The following is a 25,562-nucleotide window of genomic DNA, read 5'->3' on the forward strand; positions in this document are numbered from 1 at the left end:
GTTGAAGGACATCAAGAAGGATAAAGGGGAGTCCTATCTGATCCTACTTCATGAGGGTCATACAAATCAAGAATGACCTTCTATCTACTGGAGAAGTTATTGCTGACAGGGAGCTCACTCTTATTACACTTGGAGGTCTTTCAAGAGAATGGGATGTGTTTAACACAACCATTCTCTTAACAATGACAGGATTCCTAGTTTCGATGAATTATTGGTTAGATGCACTCAAGAAGAGACGAGGATGATGGAGAGAGACAAGCCTTCAAATGGAAATGAACCTACTGCTTTCTCTGCTCATGCTAGGAGGAAGAATAATGACGGTCCAAGGAAACAAGGTCAAGGGTTCAAGAAAGGAAGAAAAGAAGGAAGAAAAGGAAGGTGCTACAATTGTAATAAGTTCGGCCACTATGCTAGAGAGTGTCCTCACAAGAATAATTCTCCAAGGGATGGTGACAATAACCACAACAATTTCAAAGGCAATGGCAATCAAAGGTACAAGTTCAACAATAAAGCAAAGAAAAATGCCCCTGCTGCTCGATATGGAAATGGTCAACCTCCCAAAAGGACAAGAAATTCCAAGTATGAGGAAAGTATTGTTGTAGAAAAAAAAGGAATTTATCTTATTTCCGCTCTATCTACTGTCTCTCCTCCGAATACTTTTCATCATTGGTTGATTGATAGTGGATCCTCAAGACACTTCACTGGGTACAAGGAGGCCCTCTCAAATCTGGTTGAAAAGAAGACTAATTTGGAGATCATACTTGGAGACAATGCCACTTACCTCGTGAAAGGGATAGGTATTGTCACTCTTCACTTAAATCAAGGTCAAACCATTCATCTACAAGAAATATTGTATGTACCCGATGACAACATATTTGCACCTCCTTTTGCACGCAAAATCTTCTTTCTCGCAAGAAACCTTTCCCTGCTCTGATACCAAAAATGATGACAGCTCAGCTGCTTTGATACAGCAAAGTTGTATCTTTAAATAATTCACGCATGGACCTATGGGTTATGGGACCATGTTTACATCGAAAGCCTTCTAATTAGCAGAATCACAACAAAACCCGACCAATCACCATCAGTCCTTCTTTGACGATTATGACCGGAACCCAAATAAAATTTAATCTCCTTTAATAACATATTGGGTCCACTCAGGTCCGTTAACCCACGCACATAGTCTTAATAGTCTTGTTTGACAATTTCAATTTAGTTTTCCAATAGACTAGCAAACAAGACTAGCAAGACTATGTGCGTGGGTTACAAAAGTGGCTCCATGAAGGAGGCTCCACCACTCTTCCCTGCACATAGTCCACCACTATGGGTAAAACACGAAACTGACTTACATCTGGTTTAATTGAGCTCCATGCTTCTTCTGGAGTGATATTCTTTAAAACCTTAGTAGGAGTGTGATTTACTATGTAATTTACACAATTAATTGCTTCTGCCCAAAAATTAAGACTAAGTCCTTTAGATTGAAGCATACAATTAGTCATTTCCCTTAAGGTGTGATTCTTCCTTTCAGCTACACCATTTTGTTGTGGAGTATATGGAACAATGTGTTGCAAGTGAATTCCATGCTCAGTGCAAAAGTTGATGAATTTGTTGTTAACATATTCTCCGCCATTATCAGATCTTAGCTTAAGAATTTGATGTCCAGATTGTTTCTCAACAAGGCCTTAAAGGCCAAGAACATGTTAAAGACTTCACTTGAGTTTTAAGAAGTATACCCAAGTGCATCTGGAGAAATCATCAATGAAAGTTAAGAAATACTTGTAGCCAGAGAATGAAACCGCTGGAAGTGGACCACATAAATCACTATGCACAAGCTGTAAAGGGGTTGAGGCGTGCCAAGAGGCATGTTTTTCAAATGGAAGTGGACCACATAAATCACTCTGCACAAGCTATAAAGGGGTTGAGGCGTGCCAAGAGGCATGTTTTTCAAAACTATCTCGATGATGTTTTCCGAGTACACATCCGAAACAAACACCATCTCTACAAGATACCATAGGGAGACCTGTCACCATATTTTCTTTACATAGATTTTGAAGGGAGCGATAGTTTAAGTGACCAAATCGCTCATGCCAAATTTTGTTCACTTCATCATTATGAGCAACAAATACCAAGGGAAGAGTTGATGACCCAAAGTTGTTAAACTTATACAACCTTGTAGAATCATCAGCAATGCCAGAGCTAAAATCTGTCTAGGATCTCTTGGGTCCTTAATTACAACATCGTGAGGTGAAAATTCGACGATTTTACCTTCACCTGAATGAGTTATCTGATATACACATAGAAGGTTGCACGATAAGGTTGGAGCACATAATACATCATTAAATTGACCATTGTCTAGATGAACAGTTCCAATCCCTACAACACTAAGAGATCTATCATCACCGACATATATATTTTTGGTGTTACAATCATTTAAAGAAGAAAACATGGCTTTGTTTTTGGCAATGTGATAAGAACCTCCATAATCAATGAGCCACTCATGAGAATGAGAAGAAGATACATTTAGTGCATATCCAGACCGAGATGTTTGAAAACCACATGCAGAAAGTGTTATTCCTGAAGATGAAGTTGAAGTTGAAGTTGAAGTGTGCTCCAAATGGATGTTATGCTTCTTCATTGCTGCTTCCAAGGCTTCCATCTTCTTAAAGCATTTGGATTCTAAGTGGCCATCTCGATTACAAAAGTGGCAATGTCGATCAGTCTTCTTCCCTTTGTTTTTATTTGTCTTATCATCATCTTTCCGTTTGGTTTCTTGGCCTGAGGCTATTCGGTAAAGACCTTTACTTCTAGGTAAATCCACAATGTAGGACCACCATTGGAAGTAGTTGGTGCTGTCAAGAATAACTTGGCATGGAATTTCCATTTTTTATAGAAACTGAAGCTGTATATGCTGAAAATAAGTGTTCCAATGGAAAGATCTCGAAAAAATAGGCTGATACAAAAAAAACGGCTCTGAAAACGGCTTTTGGATGAAGAAGTTATGGCTTTTTGAAGAAAAGTTGTTGAAGATGCCAACGAAGTACGGGAATGTGCATAAATGAATGATAATGTTATATTAAAAAAAAATCTGCCCCTTTACCAAACTTAATCTAATAAAGTAGTTTTGGACCAAGAAAGACTTGAACTCAAGACCTCTATTCTCATAAAGTAGCTTTGGACCAAGTGAGCTAGATTAAAAGGTTAGTAGTTTTTGGAAAAGAGGAAGGGGGGTTTTTTTGCCAGTCATTGAAGCTTTGGGTTGCGTGCTTACTTGACAAAGCTCTTTTTTCCCTACAAAACGAAAAACACAAAACCCAACACGGACATACAAAAAAAAACAAACCTTACGGCTTGAAGTTAGCTTTAGCCGGAAACTAAATATTTTCCTCAATGTTCCTGATTTTCCGAGATCACACTAAGGCGCGGCGGAAAAGAGCATATGCATGAGAAAAATCCTTCCTCTTTGTTTCTGATTTGCCCAGATCATACAGAGTCGCTGGGCAAAGAGCATACGCAGAAATGAAAGGTATATATCCGGTAATAAAAAAACAAAGAGCTAAATAAACTGAAATAAACAGAGAGAAAATAACTAGAAACTGCAAATAAACATTGTATACCTCTAGATCTTAAAAATGACGTAGCTAGAGCTACCAGAAACCTTTTCGTGTGAAACGAAAGGGGTTCCTCACTGAAACAGATGCTCCTAACACAATAGAGCAATCCTCTCGGCCCAAAAGCAGTTAGAAACAGTAGATCTAGGAAACCACAGTCAGATGCAGTTCTACCGGCTTCAGATTTGGATCACCAACGGATGCGGCCCTCAAATAGCTCTGATACCATGTAGGAATTTACAGGGTAAGTTCCTTAGAAAGAACACCAAAGGGCACTGCTCACAAACAGATCACAGATCAATACACCAGTATTGTTGACGTGGTTAAAACCCTCAAAGAGGGAAACAGTCCACGGCCTAAGCCAACGCGGCCACTTCAGGCAATTTATTAATTAAAGAATGAAAATTTACATAAGCTTCTCTCATGAACGGTTCACCTACAAATGACCCTCCATGCTCTTTAAATAGAGATCATGGACCAATCAGGTGTTAAGCCACGGATCAAGTGTCGGTAATACCGAGGAGAGAATGAACCGTCGGATCACTACATATCATGACCGTCGGATTGTAAGTTACAAAAATACATAGTAAAGAAACACACTTTACCTAACTCTACACTAGACCAAGTTATACTTAACTATTTCCTATGTGTCAGAATATCCTAACACAAAACTCAAAGAATTATCATAGACTCCATTCAAAATCATTTGGTTGGGAACAACAAAGGAGATGTATGATAAGTTGATTGGAATGTTCAAAGTAAACAATGCAAATTAAATCCTCTTTCTCAAGAACAAGTTGAAGACCATCAAGAAGGATAAAAGGGATTCTATCTGATCCTACTTCATGAGGATCACACAAATCTAGAATGACCTTCTATCTATTGGAGAAGTTATTGCTGACAAGGAGCTCACTCTCATTACACTTGGAGGTCTTTCAAGAGCATGGGATGTGTTTAACACAACCATTCTCAACAATGACAAGATTCCTAGTTTCGATGAATTATTGGCTAGATGCACTCAAGAAGAGACGGGGATGATGGAGAGAGACAAGCCTTCAAATGGAAATCAACCTATTGCTTTCTTTGCTCATGCTAAGAGGAAGAATAATGACGGTGCAAGGAGACAGGGTCAAGGGTTCAAGAAAGGAAAAAAGGAAGGAAGAAAAGGAAGGTGCTACAATTGTAATAAGTTCGGCCACTATGCTAGAGAGTGTCCTCACAAGAAGAATTCTCCAAGGGATGGTGACAACAACCACAGCAATTTCAAAGGCAATGGCAATCAAAGGAACAAGTTCAACAATAAAGCAAAGAGAAATGCTCTTGCTGCTCGATATGGAAATGGTGAACCTCCCAAAAGGACGAGAAATTCCAAGTATGAGGAAAGTATTGTTGTAGAAAAAAAAGGAATTTATCTTATTTCCGCTCTATCTACTTTCTCTCCTCCAGATACTTTTGATCATTGGTTGATTGATAGTGGAGCCTCAAGGCACTTCACTGGGTACAAGGAGGCCCTCTCACATCTGGTTGAAAAGAAGACTAATTTGGAGATCATACTTGGAGACAATGCCACTTACCTTGTGAAAGGGATAGGTATTGTCACTCTTCACTTAAATCAAGGTCAAACCATTCATCTACAAGAAATATTGTATGTACCCGATTTGAAGAAGCACCTGGTGTTTATTTTTGCGATGGAAGATAAAGGCTTCAAGGTAGCATTCATTGATGGAAAGGTACGTATTTGGCAAAAAAACACTAAAGATGCATTTACAATTGGATTTAGGGTTGAAGGTCTCTATCAAGTTGGAGGAAGTCTTTTGGGAGCCTTGACTTCTGATACTTCTCTTCAATCTAAATTATGGCACAGGATATTTGTTCACTTCCATTACAAAGCCTTACTTGGCGCAAGGAACATGGTCGTAGGTATGCCCGAGTTCAACATGAATCATGAAGAAGTTTGTTACGGTTGCGCAGCTGGGAAACTTATAAGGGGACCATCCCTTCAAGTGAAAGCCAAACTATTGATATTCTTCAATTGGTCCATTCTAACCTATCTGGAATGTTGCCCGTAACATCATTGGGATGATACTTATACTATGCAATTTTTGTGGACGACTTCTCTCGCAAAACATGGATCTATTTTTTGAAGAAGGAGGATGAAGTGTTCAATTTGTTTTGTTCTTTGAAAGCCTTGGTGGAAAATCAAACAGGGAAGAAGATCAAAATATTGAGGACCGACAATGGAACTGAATATGAATTCAATGACTTTTGCAGGGAGGCTAGCATTAAGAGGGAGATAATCGTTCCATAAACTCTTGAGAAAAATGGAGTTGCTGAAAGAAAGAATTGAACAATCATGGAAGCCACCAGTGCCATGCTCCATGATCAAGGTCTATCGAAGTTCTTATGGGGAGAAGCTGCCAAAACTGTCGTGTATGTTCAAAATAGGAGCCTGCACAAAACACTGGATTTCAAGACACCAAAAGAAGTTTTCATTGGTAAGAAACACGATGTTTCTCATTTTAGAATATTTGGTTGTCTCGTGTATTTTCATGTGCCTAAAGAGAAAAGAAACAAGTTAGAAGCATCTAGGAAGAAAGGTATATTTGTGGGCTACAGTGAAAATTCAAAGGCATATAGAATCTACGTGCCTGGACAAAGAGATGTGGAAGTTAGCCATGATGTCACCTTCGATGAAGACACTGCCCTTGGGAATGGCCAAAGATATCCCCATTCCAAGGAAAGATTATGATGATGTTGCAAGAAAGCAAGATGAAACTCCGACAGATGAGCCTATGCCCGATGTTGAAGGCCCGTTGAATCACATTGATCCACCTCCTGGCGATCCCTCTACCTCAAGACAAAGAACTTTCTGGCTCAAAGATACTCTCGAAGATGTTGAAACGCATATTGCTCCAAGAGGGATATTTCGTGAAAGTAAGAAGCCGAATAGGTATCAAGGGTACTTAGTTGATATCAGTACTATTGTTCAATCTAAGCCATGTATGTTCAAAGAAGTCATAAAACTCCAAGTCTGGAAGGATGTGATGAATGAGGAATATGAATCTATCATGAAAAATGATGTATGGGATGTGGTGCCTAGACCGAAGGACAAGTCCTTAGTCACCTCAAAATGGCTATACAAAATCAAACATGGAGTTGATGGGAGTGCTCAAAAATACAAGGCCAAGTTCGTTGCTCGAGGCTTCTCTCAAAAGGAAGGAATGAACAATGATGAGATATTTGCACCGGTTTCCCGATATACCACTATCCGATTGATTATTGCTTTCGTTGCCTCTCAAGGATGGAGCCTACATCAAATGGACGTTAAGACTGCTTTCTTGCATGGCTTGCTTAAGGAGGAAGTCTACTTGGAACAACCTCAGGGGTTCGAAGTACAAGATCGAACGACACACGTATGCAGGTTGAAGAAAGCCCTCTATGGGTTGAAGCAAGCCCCTAGGGCTTGGTATGAAAGGATTGATAGTTATCTTATGAAGCTAGGATTTACAACGAGTGATGTTGATCCTAACCTATACTTGAAGGTTGAAAAGGACATGCCTCTCATTTTGGTCATTTATGTAGATGATCTCTTTCTAACAGGTGCAGACCCTCTCATTTATCAATGCAAAAAGGAGTTGATTTCCGAATTCAAAATGAAGGACCTGTGAAAATTCTATCACTGCAACATATGATATATTTGCCTACTTATTTCCAATAAGTTATTTATGAAATTCCTTGAATAAACATTAAAATAAATTTTGCTGTAGATATCACACCATAATTCAGAAACAAACACATGCACAAGAATCAACACATCGACACAGTTATTTTGGCCAACAACCCCCAGAAAAACCCAATGTGGGAAAACCGGTGCAACAAGGGAGGATTTTATTATTCAGCAATTCTTTCGTACAACAAGGTGCCAAACTGGCTTACCCAACAAAGAGAAAAATTCTCCAGCACTTCTCCTAGTCCCAGCGTTAGCCTGACTGACCTCTGCCTAGCTCCCCGACACTCTGCGTCAACCCCTGCTTGTCTGCGTCAGCCCTGGGCCTCTTTGTATCACCCACGCAAGCCCTCTAGTGACTGCGCAGTTTGTTGTTGCCTTTGCATCTGCCTCTGCGCTAGTCTTCTGGTGCTAATCCTGACTCTCTGTTCCATACTTGCTGCCTCCTGCTGCTCTCTAGACCACTAGTTTGAATTTCTTAGCTAACCCCGCTCCAGAAATTGAACTGACTGGTCTCCCTCAATGTGTTCTCCAACTAACCCTCAAACCTCTTCTTATACTTTTCTTGTTGGTACTTCAACATCCAAGATTAAATCTCTAATCAATGGCTAAGATTAGATTTGGCTTGATCCATGACTTTTCGAACCTTCTAACCCAATTTTATATTGATACACATTAATATTTTATTTTTCCTAAGTTTAGACTTAGGAACTCCATTAAAAATATTAATTATTTTAATATCTCCCAAACCAGTTAGAACCTGCCCAAACCATTTTTGGGTCTTGAAGATCTCATGTGTTTTACCCTCTCCTACGATTTTCATGGCTATAGCACATCCGATGCTACCCCAAATCAACACTCCTTCATAGCGAGGACTGTGCTCTAGTAATACTCCACACTGAGCATTACTCTGATCATACGGCATCGGTACCTGTGCTGATGCTAAGCCTCCCTGCCCAACATCCTTTGCACTGCTGCATCCTGTACTGTTGCCCATGGCTTTGTCACTACCACTGCTACATCTGTATTGCAACTCCCTCTGCATTCGTGCTGTTGTTGGTCCTTTTTCCCAACACTGCATCTGCACTGCAAACTCCTACTCATCATGTTGCATCGTGCTACTGCTCACTGCTACTGTACTGCAACATCATACCCATTTCTGCTACTGAAATGGATTCTTTATCATCCCCATCTTCTCCCTGAAATAATCAAACTTGGTTCTTCCAAGGGCCTTAGTAAGGATGTATGCCACATGTTCTCTTGTAGGAGCGTAGCTCAACTGTACACAGTCTCTGACAAAGTGACACTGGATATCAATATGCTTTGGCCGATCATGAAACACTGGATTCTCAGAGAGCTTGATGCAACTCTGATTATCGCACATGATCCTGGTCGCCTCCATTTTTCTTCTGAATAGGTTCACAAGCAGTTTTCTAAGTCATATGGCCTCACACGAAGCTGTGCTCGTCACCATATATTCTGCCTCAAATGAGCTCAGAGCCACAGACTTATGTTTCCTACTGCACTAGGAAGTCATTCCTGATCCAATGTTGAAACAGTAGCCAGAGGTACTTTTTCGATCCACTAAACTTCCTGCCTAATCTGCATTTGGAAATCCACTCAATCTGATACCCTTAACCCTAGTGTACAAAAGTCCATAATTGACTATTCCCTGTAAATCCCTGAGAACATGTTTGGCTGTTGCCCAATGCGCCCTCTTTGGTTCAAACATGACCTGACTGAGGGTGTTGACAGCATAGAAAATGTTTGGCCTGGTATTGACCAAACACATCAGGGACCCTATGAGCTACCTGTATAAGGTGGGATCAACATCCTTGTCTTCTGATGCATCTTCTAGTTGGTGATCATTGGAGTAGCCATGGGTATACAGTTCTCCATCGTGAATCTTTTCAGGATTTCTGTAGCATACCTCCCTTGCCCAAGGAAGATCTATCCCTTCTGCTGCCAAACTTCCAACCCTAGGAAATAATGCATTTGTCCCAAATCCTTCATATCAAACGTTGTGGCTAGATTCTTCTTGCAGTCCCTAATGAGCCTGGATGATCTTGTTAGAAAGAGATCATCCACATACAATAATAAGATTAGTGGCTCGTTCTCTACAACCAGATAGTAGAAATTTGGATCTGCGTCACTCTTGACAAATCCCAACTTCTGCAAGTAGCCATCGATTCGACCATACCATGCTCTAAGTGCCTGTTTCAGCCCATATAATGCTTTCTTCAACCTGCATACATGAGACTTCTTCTCATGTGTCTCAAAGCCCTCTAGTTGTTCAATCTATAACTCTTCTTCTATTACCCCATTCAGAAAATCTGTTTTGACATCCATCTGATGAATCTCCCACCCAATCTGTGCTGCAAGAGATATCACGGTCCTAATAGATGTATACCTGGCTACCAAGGAGAAGGTTTCCTCGTAATCAATTACTTCCTTTTGAGCATACCCCTTAGCCACAAACCTGGCCTTATATTTCTCAACACTGTTGTCTGCAGCGTATCTGATCTTGTAAATCCATCTCGAACCTACCACTGATCTGTCTTGAGGCCTTGGCACTACCTCCCAGACATCGTTCGCCATTATGGAGTTGTACTGCTCTACCATCGCATCTAGCCAAACCTGATGTTGAGCTACCTCCTGAAACTGGCAGACTCCCCATCCTGAGCTACTAATGCCTGATATCTATCTAGTTGTTTCACTCCCTCTTATTGTTTCTTGGCGCACTGATAAAGTCCTCTGCATCTCGCAAAATCTGACGAAGTTCCCTGCTAGTACTTCCTCTGCCAGCAGGTGCTTCTATTAGCTCCTCATCCTGTGAATCTTCCTGATCCAAGGAAGAATTCTTTGCATTCGTTGGTCGAAGAGGTTTAACCAATGGCTCCTCTTTTGAGTGCTCCTCGGAAGGCATCTCACGAGATTTTCTGAAAGCCCTGTCCTCCATGAACTTCACATCCCGTCGAACCACTACCTTCTTGCTCCCTGAAAGATAGATTCTGTATGCCTTAGTATTCTCGCTATATCCCACTAGATATCCTTTTTCTATAGTTTGATCCAGCTTTTTCCTCTTTTCCTCGGGTACGCGGCAATATGCTAAGCTCCCAAATATCCTAAAATGACTGACTTCAGGTGTCTTCCATGTGAAATTTTTCTCTGGGGTAATCTTGCCCAATGCCCGATGAGGAGTCATGTTCTGAACATAGACTGTTGTGTTGCATGCTTCTCTGCCCACAAGAATTTTGGCATATCCTAATCATACATCATGGCCCTAGTTGCTTCTACAATAGTCCTATTCTTCCTTTCTGCTACTCCATTCTGCTCTGGATTGTAAGAAGCTGACCACTCTCTTCTAATGCCCTCCTTAGTGCAAAAACAAGTGAATTCCTTATCGACATACTCTACACCATTATCTCAGCACAAAACTTTTATTTTCTTCCCAATCAGATTCTCCACCAAAGCCTTGAACTCTTTGAAACGACATAAAACCTCGTCCTTGGTTTTCAGAAAATAAATCCAAGTTTTCCTTGAGTGATCATCAATGAAGGGAAGAAAGTACTTGGTACCACTTAAATCTTTAGTGGACATAGGTCCGTAGATATCTGAGTGTATCGATCCTAGTACACTCTTGGCCCTGTGTTTACTTCTAGGAAATGTTGCCTTGGCATACTTTCCAAGAGCACATCCTCTGCATACATCATCTCGTTCCGTACTGAGATCCGGAACTCCTGTTACAGTGCTCCTGAGAATTCTCAAAGCCCCATGGTGCAAATGTCCCATTCTTCTGTGCCATAGTTTATTCAAGTCCTTGTCTCCATGACTGCCTATTAGTGCCATTCGTGATTCTAGTTGTAATTTGTACAACCTGTTACTTTTGATCCCGATCTGCACTTTCTTTTTCCAGCTCGAGTGTTTGACGAATACTTTCTCCTTGATGGAGAAGATGTCATAGCCCTTGCCTTGAAGTTGCGACACAGAAAGTAAGTTCATCCTCAATCCTGGTACATGCAGCACATTGGTAGCACGGAACCATTCTCCCCATTCTGTTTGAAAAACTATGGTACCCCTCCCTACTGGAGTACACTTTACCTTGTTCCCCATGGTGATCTGAAAGTTCATCTTCTATTTACGATAATCGGAGAAACACTCCCTAATTCCTGTCATATGCCAACAGGCTCCATTTTCTATATACCATACTTCTAATGATGCAGAACTAGTCATACAAGCCACTTCTTCTTCCAGCATGGAAGCCAACATAGAGAAATTGAAATCACTTTCCCTTGTGTAGATTTCTGAAAATCTGTGTGAGTCTCCTAACGTGGATGCCTCTGCATCATGGTCTCGACCCATAACTGATTTTCCCTTCCTGTCTCTGATTACTTGCTCTGATACCATGTGAAAATTCTATCAATGCAACATCTAATTTACTTTGCCTACTTATTTCCAATAAGTTTTTTACGAAATTCGTTCACTAAACATTAAAATAAATTATGTTGCAGATATCATACCATAATTCAGAAACAAACACATGCACAAGAATCAACACATCGACACAGTTATTTTGGACAACAGTGCCCGGAAAAACCCAATGTGGGAAACCGGTGCAGCAAGGGAGGATTTTATTATTCAGCACTTCTTTCGTACAACAGGGTGCCAAACTGGTGTACCCAACAGAGAAAAATTCTCCAACACTTCTCCTAGTCCCAGCGTCAGCCTGGCTAACTTCTGCCTAGCTCCCCGACACTCTGCGTCAGCCCTGGGCCTCTCTGCGTCACCTACGTAGGCCCTCTAGTGATTGTGCAGTCTGTTGCTGCCTCTACATCTGCCTAAGAGGCTCCGGCGTTTGCCTCTTCTACCTCTGCGCTGGTCTTCTGGTGTTGATCCTAACTCTTTGTTCCGTACTTGTTGCCTCTTGCTGCTCTCCAGACCACTAGTTCGAATTTCTCAGCTAACCCCGCTCCAGAAATTGCACTAACTAGTCTCCCTCAGTGTGTTCTCCAACTGACCCTCATGTCTCTTCTTATACTTTTCTTATTGGTCCTTCAATGGCCAAGATTAAATCTCTAATCAATAGCTAAGATTAGATTTGGCTTAATCCATGACTTTTGAAACCCTCTAACCCAATTTTATATTAATACCCATTAATATTTTATTTTTCCTAAGTTTAGACTTAGGAACTCCATTAAAAATATTAATTATTTTAATATCTCCCAAACTGGTTAGAATCTGCCCAAACCATTTCTGGGTCTTGGAGATATCATGTGCTTTGGCCTTTCCACCAATTTTCATGGCTAGAGCACATTTGATGCTACCCCAAATCAACAGGACCTAGGTCTGATGCATTACTTCCTAAGCCTGGAGGTTTGGCAAAAGCTAGGTGAGAATTTCCTTTCTCAAGAAAAATACATTATGAAGTTGCTCGAGAGATGTGGGATGGTGGATTGCAAGTTTGTGTCTACTCCAATGGAACTCAACTCCAAGGAAAATACATTGTAAAGTTGCTCGAGAGATGTGGGATGGTGGATTGCAAGTTTGTGTCTACTCCAATGGTACTCAACTCCAAGAAGCTATGTGGAAGTGTTGTTGGGCCCGAATTGGCAAACCCTTCTGAGTATCAACAACTTATGGGGGCCCTGATGTTCTTGGTAAACTCTCATCCGGACATATGCTTCGTTGTAAATACGTTGAGTCAATTTATGGTCGAGCCTCATCACATACATTGGATTGCTGCTAAGAATCTCTTGCAATATCTCCGTAGCACAATCAACTATGAACTGAGATAGACTGTCGGGAATTTGAGGCAATATGGATATACTGATACTGACTGGGCTCGCAGTGTGTGGATCGTAAAAGCACGTCTGGATGTTGCTCCTCATTAGGGTCTGCGCCAATTTCTTGGATGACCAGGAAACGAAAATCAGTGGCTCTAAGCACCGTCGAGGCCGAATACATTACTGCTAATATGGCATGTTGTGAAGTTGTTTGGTTGACGAAGCTCTTTAATTAGTTATTTGAGCATGTGTTGGATACCACTGTGATCTACTGCGAAAACCAAAGTGGGATTCACCTTTCAGAGAATCCCATGGTCCACAACCGCTCCAAGCACATTGATATCAAGTACCACTTTATCCAAGATACGGTACAACAGGGAGCAATAAGGCTCCAACACATCAGGACTGATGAGAAGGTTGCAAACATCCTCACAAAGCCCTTAAGGAAGGTCAAATTCTTAGCCTTCCGAGAGAGACTTGGAGTCGTACAAAGACCCTCACATAAGGGTCCCGCTTGAGTTGGACATTGAGCTCTAGGAGCTCCTAGGGGCTTGGGGTACTTCTTGGAGCTATGAGCAACCATAGGGTGAGTGGTTGGTGAAAATTTCTAAAACGAAATTCTACTGCAGTAACTGATTTATTTCTCCTACTTATTTTCCACAATAAGCTATTTACAAAACCCTTCAGTAAACATCAAAGTAAATTCTACTGCATTTGTCACATAATAACATAAAGAAAAGAACAACGAAATACAAGCACAAGAATCAATCACAGCAACATAGTTATATTTTAACAATAGTCCCCGAAAAAGCCCAATGCGGGAAAACCGGTGCAGCAGATGAGGGTTTATTTATTATTCTTCAACAACAATCTCTTTACAAGGAATGATTTGCAGAACATAGAGAAACCTCTGAGAAAACACCTGAGATAATTTTCCACCACCCTTTGGAGAAATTCTAACACCCAAGAGACCCTCCAACGTTCACTGTGTCACCTCTGCTTCATCTTTGCGTGACGACTACGCCCCTTGTTGTGCTGCCTCTCTGAGTTGTCCCTCTGCGTTGTCCCTCTGATGCACTGTGTCCCCTCGTCCTTAGTCTCTGGATGACGCTGATACCCTCCTCTTCCTTCACCCTACAACTCTCCCCCTGAAATCGAACTCTTACTACTTGAGAATCGATTTCCCTCGGGTTACTAAGTATTTGCCCGATGTGCCTCCAAATGACACTCAAGTCTTCCTTTATTCTTTTCCTGTTGAGATATCAATGGTCGAGATCTAATCTCTAATCAACGGCTAAGATTAAATTAGACTTGATCCTCGTCTCTTAGAAGCTTCTCAGCCATATTTTCATTAATAACCATTAATATTTTAAGTTTCCTAAGTTGAGACTTAGGAACCCCATTAAAAATATTAATTATTTTAATAAAATACAATCTGGGCGGAATTTCACCAAACGATTTCTGGGTCTCTGACATCTCATGTGTTCTAGCCCCTCCACAAAATTTCGGAGCTAGAGCACATCTAATGCTACCCAAAAATCAACATGGTTCACTTTCCCCTATTGGTGTGTTGTGTACAGGGTGAGTGGTTCACCTCCCCTATGTACCCCATGATGGTCGACATGTGTGTAGCGTAAGTGGTTCACCTTCCCCTACGATTGACGTATGCATAGGATGAGTGGTTCACCTTCTCTTATGGCATATGAGCAGGATGAGTGGTTCACCTTCTCCTACAGATACCCCAGCATACATCCTACCCATGTAGTCGAAGACTCATGTGAAGTACCTCTCATCTAGCCAATGAGTTGGGAAAAGTAGATAGGGACCATAGCACTACCGATGGATGCATCGTGTACTTCCATACTCCCTATGTCTAGGATGCATGGTGTTCAACAGATTTGAGATCAAGTCTGATCGAGGTTCTACCTCTGCACTGACTTTTGTTAGTGGAGAATGGTAAGGTCTTGTGACTAACTCTTTATCGATTCTTCTTCATTATTCATACCAGTGTTCAACAGAGCAAAGATGAGATAAGATTCAAAGATGGTACATGACGACAGGGTGGCATGATGATCGATGATGATAGATGGATTCGCAGGTGGAATTCTGCCTATTTGAGAGGGAGTGTTAAAATTGGAATCTAGGGCCAAATTCCACCTCGGGATAGCTCATTTGATGGAGATGATGATTGCATTAAATTACTCTTTTCATGAGGACCAAAATTCATATAAACATCATCCAATTTGGACAAGTAGAAGTGTGTTTTTTGAATTTATGCCCATACATGTGCAAATTGTTCAAATCGACCACATCATCATGTAGTCTCATGAAGCCCAATGGACATGACTATTCACCCTCAACGACTTGTATAAATACAAGTGCCCTCTCACCTCATTTGGCATCATCATCACACATTTCTTCTCTCTCCTCTCATTGGTTCGTACAACTATTGGGCAGATCTTCTCTCTCTCACACGTGTGGCAGAAGGATGAATTTTCTGGGTAAATTGCAGGGCGAAATTCAGGATTGTTGCAGGAGTTTGACCAGCGTTGATCGAGCACTTTGACTCATCCTTTGACTGTGATTTTTGTGGGAAATTTTCATTTTTTTGCAGGACATTCAGTTTGGCACGGGAACCGAAAGTTGAGCAAATTTGACCGCAGTTTTCAAGATTGTTTTGCGCTGAATTTGACCACCTTAACAGGCCGAGTTTGTCTGGGTATGACTGAGCTCCAAAGAGGAAGATTTGTTGCTACGTTGACCATATTTGACTTTCTAGTTAGGGTTGAATTTGACTACAATTGACTGCAGATTTGATAGCGCTGTTTTGATTTGGATTTGGCAAGTCAACTTTGACCTTTTGTACTCCCTCTCTCTGCTGAACATTTTGATATAATAATAAGAAGAAATGATCAAAGCGTTTTCCCCACATTGGGGATTTTCCCTGGCATCCGCCAAATCTAGTGTCCTCTTGTCTTCTGCATTTTATTTTATGTTTTACCTACAGTGATTGTCAATATGATCTATGGTTAATGTGATTGCTATTGGAAAACTAAATTGAAATTGTCATTGGGTTGCTAAAGTAACATTGAAGTAACCGTGCTAAGCATAGAAAATATCAATGTTAACTAAAATTAACAAGTAAAGATCACAAAAATAGAAATATGCACAAAAGAGACTATTTTTACACTAGGAGAAAACCCAGCGAATTTTCTTAGGAGAAATTATTCTTAAGAAAGGTTAACGAATCAGCAATTTGTCTAGAAATCTATGCCAATAAGCCAAGTCAAATACCATTCAAACTCGTTGAAGTATATGTTAGTCAATGCCAGTCAAACTAGCCAAAATATCATAAATTCAATGTTGTTCAACTCAACCTGATCAAACAAGTCTGTGGTCAAACTTTGGCCCTGTAGTCAACAATACACACGTTCGGACCTCCTGCGGTTAGCAATCTGCATTCAACCCTCGGTCAAAAACAGCTTGGTCAACTCTAGTCAACTCCTTCAAACAAGATCAAACTCTGCTTGGTCAACATTGGTCAAAGATTTCGTCAACTTCAATCAAAGCCACTAGATCAATTTGTCCTCCACACGTGCGGCTTGTCCAAGAGAGATAAGAATGATGAATAGAGAGAAGAGTTGGTCTTGCTTAGTGGAGAAATGAGACATCACATCCTATTATTTATCCATTTTGAATGGGGTTTGATAACCCAAGGGACACGTCCCTTCACAAGCTGGCTAACTTCACCTTTTCTTGGGCCGATCTAGCACTGACAGAGGATTGGAAGTGAGAGGCTCTGAAGACAGAGGATTGGGAGTGAGGGGCTCTGAAGACTGATGAGGGACCAACAGCACCACCAAAAAGAAATTGTCTTATGATCAAAAGGACAGAGATATTCCTTTGAGCTCTATTAGGAGGAAACTAAGCTAGGTTGAGCACACATTGCAAGGTGTTGACAAGCATGTGGAGGCTCCTAACAGCACTTCCAAGGAGAGTAGACCTTCAAGGAGATTTTCTAGTTGCATGGCTTAGTGACCAACATCAGTGTGTCTGAGCCTTCTACTTTTATAAAGGCAATAGTACAGACGGTTTGGAGGGATGCCATGGTGGTGTAGTACAATTCCATCATGAAGAATGATATCTAGGAGATTGTACCGAGGCCTGAAGGGAAATCAATGGTCACTTCTCGATGGATCTATAAGATTAAACATGCAGCAGACGACAGTGTCGAGAAGTACAAGGCAAGGTTTGTGGCAAGAGTGTTCTCCCAATAGGAAGAAGTAGACTATGAGAAGACTTTTGCTCTTGTTGCTAGATATGCATCTATCAAGGCGGTTATTTCCATTGCTTCAAAAAAGGAGTGGAGAATACATCAAATGGATGTGAAGACTGTCTTCCTCAATGGGGTAATTGAAGAAGAGGTGTATATTACGCAACTTTAGGGATTTGAGGTGCATGGGAGAGAGTGCCATGTATGTAGATTGAAGAAGGCATTGTATAGACTTAAGCAAGAACCTCGAGCATGGTACTCAAGGATTGATGAATACTTGCTTGGCGCTTGGCTTGGGCTTCACCACGAGTGAGGTGGATTCCAACTTGTACCATGTACTTGTTGATGGTGATCCACTCATCTTGGTGTTCTATGCGGATTATCTCTTTCTGACGGGACCTAAGAAGCTCATAGAGATGTGCAAGGAGAACCTTACTTTAGGGTTCGAGATGAAGGACATCGAGATGATGCACTACTTTTTGGGATTGGAGGTGTGGTAGCACCCAGGAGAGATATTCCTTGGGTAGGGAAAGTATGCGACTGATATCCTGAAGAGATTCAAGATGGAGGATGGAAGGCCTACATTGGCACTCATGATTACCAATGTGAGGAACCTTAGTGCTTCTCAGAGTGAGTTGGTGGATCCCACCTTATACATGAAGTTGATAGGGTTCTCGATGTATCAAGTCAATACCAAACTGGATATTTGTTTTGTTGTGAACATGCTCAACCAGTTCATCGTGGAGTCAAGGAGAGTTGATTGGGCGGCAACGAAACATGTACTCAAGTACTTGCAAGATATAGTGGAGTATGGAATCATGTATGTCAGAGTTGGTGGAGTGTAATTGCGGGGCTACACAGATTCAGATTGGGCTAGGAGTGCAGTGGATAGGAAGAGTACTTCGTGTTGTTGTTTCAGCTTGGGGTCAACTATAACCTCATGGTTAAGCAAGAAGCAGCACTGAGTGGCACTGAGTAGCACTTAGCTCCGCAGAGGTCGAGTACATGGTTGCGAATCTGGCGAGTTGTGTGGCCATATGGCTTCACAAAATGCTTGTAGGTTTATTTGGTCCTAAGATGGGGCCCACAGTGATTCACCGCAATCAAAGTTGCATCAAGCTTTTGAAAAATCCAGTGTTTCATGACAGATCCAAACATATAGAGATCAGGTACCATTTTATTAGAGACATGGTCCAAAGAGGTGTTGTGAGATTGCAATACATATCCGGAGATGAGCAGGTGGAAGACATTCTCACCAAGCCCTCGGTGAAGGGCAAATTTGTACTCTATAGGGAAAAGTTCGGGGTGGCGGGGAATCCCTTCCTTGCTAGGAGGGACTGTTGGTTTTGTAATATCAGAAGGTATTCTACATAGGCTAAGTGTCTAGCATGGAAAAGAGAAGTCCTTTTTAGGTGCTTGTTCGAGAGGAACAAGTAATATAATTTATATTTCCTCAGTCTTAACTTAGAAAAAACACATTAATTAATTTAATTGATTAATGTTGCTAATAGGGTTAAAGTTTCTAAGGATAAATAATATAATTATTTAAGTGACTTAGATCCAATCTCCACTGTTGATCTAAGTGGATTAGGATTCAATTCTGGCCATCTATCACTTTGGAGATTAGGGATTTCGCTCAAGTGAAAGTATAAGGAGATCCTGAGGGAGAGGATAGAGAAACATTGCATTTTGAGGAAGCGGTTTTCTCATGAGTGAGAGGCTAAGTGACTGAGGAGAAAGAAGAAATGGGTGCAGCTATAGGATTCAATTGAGCACGGGTTGGCATATCAAGTTTTGGCAGACAGATCAAGACAGGATGAGTTCTAGAAGGCAGGCCAAGAGGGTTGAAACTTGAGAGTGATCTGGAGATAGGTCGACAGGGCTGAGAGTGATCTGCAGGCAGGCCGAGGGGGCTGAGAAGTGATCTGTGGGAAGGCCAAGTGTATGTTGTGTGGAGGAGAAGGTTGTAACAGCTGAGAGGGGCCAAGTTCCAGCAGGTCGTTGGTTTGTAGCTTTGAGGAGAAGGTCATGAGAGCTAAGGCTGATTTCCAGCAGGTCGTTGGTTTGTAGCTTTGAGGAGAAGGTCATAACAGCTAAGGCTGAGTTCCATCAGGCAGGGCAAACTGCTACAGGGGTGTTAAAACTGTGCAAGTCAAATTTATGTTTGGGGACGGGGAGTTTGGGGTTAATTGGTACAGGTTCCATTGCTACATTGCCATGTAATTTCTGAAAGTTTACAACACCAGTGTATTTATTTTCACAGTTTTAGAATGTAATTTCAGTATAAATAATTTTCTGGGTATAAATAATTGTGAGGAAAATAAATCAGATCTGGTGTTAAAAGTTCAACAAAACACATCTCACTTTTCTCAGATTTTCTTCTCCAGTTCAGTTCGGTAGATGGCATGTTGACTTTACATGAATGATTTTCCGAGTGCACATTGAGTTCCTTTTTCAGGAATTTGACCTCCTATTACCTAACATGGACTGAAGGAATTAAAGAGAGAGAGTTATAGATACAAGTGGAAGATATTGTTTCAGTCAAATTGTCTTCAATAGCAGCAGTATATACTATCTTTCTCTCTTCCCTCCATTTTCTCTCTCTTTTAGCTTATACACTATTGTGTTTCAATATTATTGTCATTGGTTATGTAATAATCATCTTGGTGCAGCCAGACTCTTAGCCTTTGCAAAATAAAGCTGAGTTTTGATCTATACTATCTCTCTATGTTATTCAATGTCTTAATCTTTATCTTATGAAATATTGGAAAAGGTTTTTGAGTCATTTTCATTGGTTAAATCTGCCATTTAAATGTGTTTTCTGTCTACTTTATTTTCCATTTAAAAAACTGATGTTAAAGATTATTCCACCATTTAAATCACAACTTATTTTATAAACTCATTTGGCCACTAGCTTGTTGGTCAAACAGCCGATGCATTGCTGTTTTTTCTATGTTATTTTGTACATTTTTAGGTGAAAACAGTACATGCTAGACTAGGGACCCCTTGAGGTTGGCAAGCACCAGCCCGAACAGAGAGGGAGATTTGTGAGTGACATGAAAGACAAATTTTTCCTATATGTTGCATTGAGATTTCTTTTCCCGGATTCATCAAATAATCTAGTTTTCGAAAGCATAAAAATCTGTGCTACAAGAAACTCTAGTACTTTGTAAATTTCACATCAAATGCACATATGATCCTTTGAATCTAGAATGTCAGGCAGAAAGCAGACATTACCACTCTCTAACAATAAAATAGAATGTATGTCCACTGGTATTAAATAGATGTTACGGAAACACCCACCTGCACAACCACATCTGAGGAATCCACAACTTTATAAAGTTCACCCCAAATACGTTTGCTCTGTCCCTTTTCAAACATGGTGTGCCTCACTAAGTCTCTAAAACCATCATCTCCACTTCCTTCCATATTAGTCTGGTCCCTTGGCTGGCTTTCAAAGTCATCTGCACATTAAAAACACTTCAAGTGGATTAGCATTATAAATTGTCACAACTTTCCAACATGTATTAAAAATACCATGACTAAAAATTTTCTTCTTTACCAGATAATACTTTGATAGATATAGCATTATTTCAGTAACTTCAGTTTCTTAGAGTGTATTCACAACCAAGTATATTGTCAAAGTAATTATGGGTTAGCCACATGAAATAACAATTTCAGTTTCTTTTAAAAGCCTCCCAACATCAAACTTGAGGAATCATGAGAAATCACCTCAGCATAAAAATGTGGTTAGGACCTACATTTGTGTGATGGTTATAACTGAAATCCATATTCACATTCCATGAAAAGCGATATTCTGAACTTTTTAAACAATATTCATGGATAATATTTATCTATACATCAAAATTTACATCACCGATCTGCTATCTCACATCCATTAAAAATCTCTTGTCATACATTACACTCATCACATCCACACATTACTAATAATGAAAATAAAATCGCGTTCTAACAAAAAGCAAAGGTATAAGTCTTCAATGATCTATCATCCATCTAGTAAAATGTCCCAATTGGTTAAACGACATCCCTGGGCAATTCAGTGGCAGAACTTCTAATGCTCACTGCATTAAGCTATTCACTAGCTCTCAGTAACAGATTAAGCAATTGAAAGAACTGTCCACTACATTAAATCTGTTGTAGATTATTCCATTTTCCCAGTGAAACATAAGTCCTTTAGAACAAAGAAATGCCAGACCAAACCACTTACATGTTCTAGCAAAAGAAAGAATTGCAATTGCACAACTTACAACTAAGTTCAAAAACTTAATACCATCCACACGAAGTATATCTTACAAAGTTCAACAATTTTTAGCCATTCAAAGAAATGGACACACATTCAACTCCACAACATCAGCTCACTCCAAGAAACAGGTCCACTCCAGTCCAATATATTTAACAAAAACTGGCAGACATTATTGGTAATGCCTTACAAAGGTATCAAGAAAAGCATTGCAGAATAGGATACTTAACCATTGGCATGACACAATGCAATTAACCAGGACTAGCAATAAATACCAGTGTTGATAACACCAACATCAGCAAAAAAATCGACGATTGTCTGGAAAACATCTACTCAGAAACATTGGCAAAAAAATTAGCAAAAATCAGAAAACCATGGCAAACATTAAAAATTATGAAATATACTCATTTTAAAATTTAAACATATATAGCAACAACAACATCAGATAAACACATTGACAAATATATATGGAACATATGATTTAGTGGATGCCAAATAAAAACTGATACATCAAAGCCGATATTGAATCCTAAACACTAATAGCTCTCCATTCAAGGACTCAAAAGTGGAGAATCAAGGACTTGGACCTATTTTTCTCTTTTCTTTGCTTTTATTTTCTTTTGGTATTCAGTGGGGGGATCAATGAATTTGTAAAATTTATGACATAAAGGTGGTTGAAGATAAAAATCATATTTTTTAACATGCCCTACCCTTAACAATATCGTATATACCTTTATTTAGTTTCTTAACTCAATTACTCTTCAACACTCCTAGCCAATGTTACACTTACTGCAATAATACCACCAAATCAGACATGGTGATATTATCACATGTATATATCATGATAATATGAGGTTTTGATATTATCACAATAATTTCAGTAATTATCGCGAAGTAGCGCCCTATCTACATCAATATCACATTAAAACCTAAGTCCCTTGACACAATGACACAAGACACAGAGGACACAAAAATACAGGTGTCTGACACGAGACACAGTAACCGTGGATTAGGACACAGTGGACACGGTTTATATATATATATATATATATATATACACACACTATGTTGCACGGGGACGCATCCCCCCCCCCCCAAAAAAAAAACCTTGTGTTCCTAACACTTTTAAATAGTTTGGGAACATCCTCGAATCTGCGAGGACGCCAATGGGGGCTTAGGGACATCCAAGTCGTTCCCATCCCGTCCCTGACTCTATGAGGATGCCATTGGAGACTTAGGGGCATCCGAGTTGATCCCATCCCATCCCCAGCTAATTTTGAGGGCTTTTCGAGTACCATTTCAACGTCCCCCAAATAAATGGGACGTTTGACCATCGGTTCACCCGAAAGATTTGTTAGACACTCCCACAACTTTTCTTTTGTGCCCTATCCCTCATTTTACTCACACCTGCGTGCCCTAACCTTTTACTCACGCTACATTTCCTCCTAAATTCTTCTCTGCCACAAACAATTGAGAGAACAAGTTCACTTCATAGTCACAGCAATTGCAAACAGGTTCACACTTCATAGTCTCAGCAATCTATTCCCTTCCCCAACATCGCAGATGTTGAAATATGTGTAACTATGTTCGGTCTTCATAAATATGAAATGTACTTTTGATTCTTGTAAATTGTAAAATGAAATAAAATTATTATTATTATTTTCGGAGCACGGGTTTCATGCTCAAGGTCTTTTACTTTATAGGTCAAGCACTCATTGAGTGCTTCTAGGGTTTGTCCTAGGTCAAGAAGTCAAAAGAGTCATTGTCATAAGTTGAAGACCCCTTTGGGCACATTGTAACTTGTAAAGAAAATTATTTTTTTCCTTAAAAGTGTCAAAATACCCTCCAAGATCAAGTCGGCCTAATTTGAGGAGCCACATCCACCTTTGAGAAGCCTATATAAAGGAGGAAACTCGACCTCCTTGGAGCACATTCATCTCTCACTCATTCAAGCGAAGGAAGAAGAGGAAGAAGGCAACGAAGAAGGAAGAGGACGAAGAAGACTTGGTTTTGGGCTATTTCTCTCTCACACGTGCGAAGGAAGGCTAGGGTTTTTGTAGCAGATCTAGGGTTTTCCTCTACAAGTTCGATCTTGAAGAAGAGAAGGCAAGAAGGTCAAGTGAAGGTCACAAGAAGCCATCCTCAAGTTCTAGAAGTCAAAGAAAGCCAAGCGAAGTTCTATGGAAGGCTTGGGAGGATAAAAGAGGCTCACACATGTGGCAGTAGCAACTGCAAGAGGGCCAAAAATTTCAAGTCTGCAATGGAGGCCGAAATTCTGCAGTTGGAGGTCGAAGTTGTGCTACTAGAAGAGATTTGACTGGGTTTGACTTGGACAAGGAAAGCACATCATCCAGAAAGGTTGGACTTGGTCTTGGAGGGTATTGGTCTTGGTCTAAAGGTCTTGGAATTCGTCAATTGAAGAATCTATAAGGAAGAGAAGAGATTTGCGGGTTTTCCTCTCAAGTGGAGAGGTTTTGGCCCTGGCTTGCAGCCTATATTCTGTGTTCTTGTTCTTCTTGTTTTTGGTAGTTGTTTGATGATACACAAACATAATAATAATAAGTGAAGCTAATAAGTAAGATAAGTAAAAAGACATCACAAGCAGTTATCAAAGAAAGAGAAATCACTCTAATCATTGCCCTTTAGATTTCTCAATAGCAGAGCAGGTGTTCGTTCAGGTGTTTACAGTTTCAACTATCAGACCTCAACACAGACCAGGTTTGTTTGAGCATTCAGGCATCAAATATTTAAAGTTTGCTAGGCTATTCGGAAGACAATACAAGTCAACCATACATCAATACACCCAGTTGCCGCAACCTTGAAACAACGAGCTGATGCACAAGTATTTTACATTTTACATGTGTTTAATTTTAAATTTAGATTATAATTTAATAATTTATAAAGTTAAATGTTAAATTAATTTGTTAAACCATTAAAAAGGACGGGAAATTGCGTTTAATAATTAAGCATATTAGGTTCGTGCCCATGGACATAGGCGCATATCCTAAACCCACTGTGACATGAGACTTACGAGGCAAAATCAAATGCCTTACACATCCTTTAGCCTAAATCACGTTGTCTGACCCCACATCTCTACCATATAGACATCTATAACATAACTACCAAATCCAAAGGCATCTAAAGCAGTAGGCTAAGTAGGAATATCAAGTAGTGGTAATTTTAGGATAACAATGGTATGTTCTATGCTTAGAGCAATTTTACTTCAATTTTCTTTATTAGCCCAATATCATATCCAGTATAGCAACCACATCAACATGATAGTAAAATATTGATAGAACATAAACAATAACAGTGGAAGACATGACAACACAAGAGGACACAAGATATGGCACAAGCCAAGGACAAACCCCAATGTGGGGAAACCCTAGATCAATTCTTCTTATAATTCTTCAAAAGTTCAGCAGAGAGAGTACAATTTACAATATTCACTTGCCCAAACTGATCAGTCAAAACAGCAGAAACAGAAAGCACTAACTAGAAAGTCAACAATGGTCAACAGGGCTGAAATTGACCTCCAAAATAACTTGGTCAACTCAGCCTCCAATAGCAAGATAATGCAACCTGTTGACCACTAGAGTGCACCTGATGATAATATGAAGACTACATGCCCAAGGATGATTGAAAGGACACTTGTACCATCAGATATCATCAGTCAACAGGAGTTTTTAAACTCTACTTATATATTCTCATCATCTTTCTTGTACCCAGTCAACAAGAGTTTTTAAACTCTACTTCTATCTTCTCATCATTTTTCTTGTACCCAGATTCCACACCCTATGGGGAATTGTAATAAATGATATTAGTAATGATGAGTTTTTTGAGTCTGTAACAGGCCTAGAATTTGGGACTCGATCAGCAAATGAGTACACCTTGGAGTGTTTTTTTTATCCAG

General features: G+C 40.1%; 1 protein-coding gene across 1 annotated transcript in view; it reads right to left on the reverse strand.

Annotated features, from left to right (window-relative positions):
- LOC149239228 (nuclear/nucleolar GTPase 2-like) overlaps positions 1-25,562 on the reverse strand; it is a 307,088-nt gene that overhangs the window by 105,279 nt on the left and 176,247 nt on the right. Inside the window, exon 4 of the mRNA XM_089369804.1 lies at positions 20,692-20,852. Coding sequence (XP_089225930.1) covers positions 20,692-20,852 — 161 coding nt within the window. The remainder of the gene's footprint in view (positions 1-20,691; positions 20,853-25,562) is intronic.

Source organism: Pinus tabuliformis, chromosome 8 (assembly GCF_031772625.1).
Source record: "Pinus tabuliformis cultivar Carrire ecotype Pingquan chromosome 8, CPIR1, whole genome shotgun sequence".
NCBI lineage: Eukaryota > Viridiplantae > Streptophyta > Pinopsida > Pinales > Pinaceae > Pinus > Pinus tabuliformis.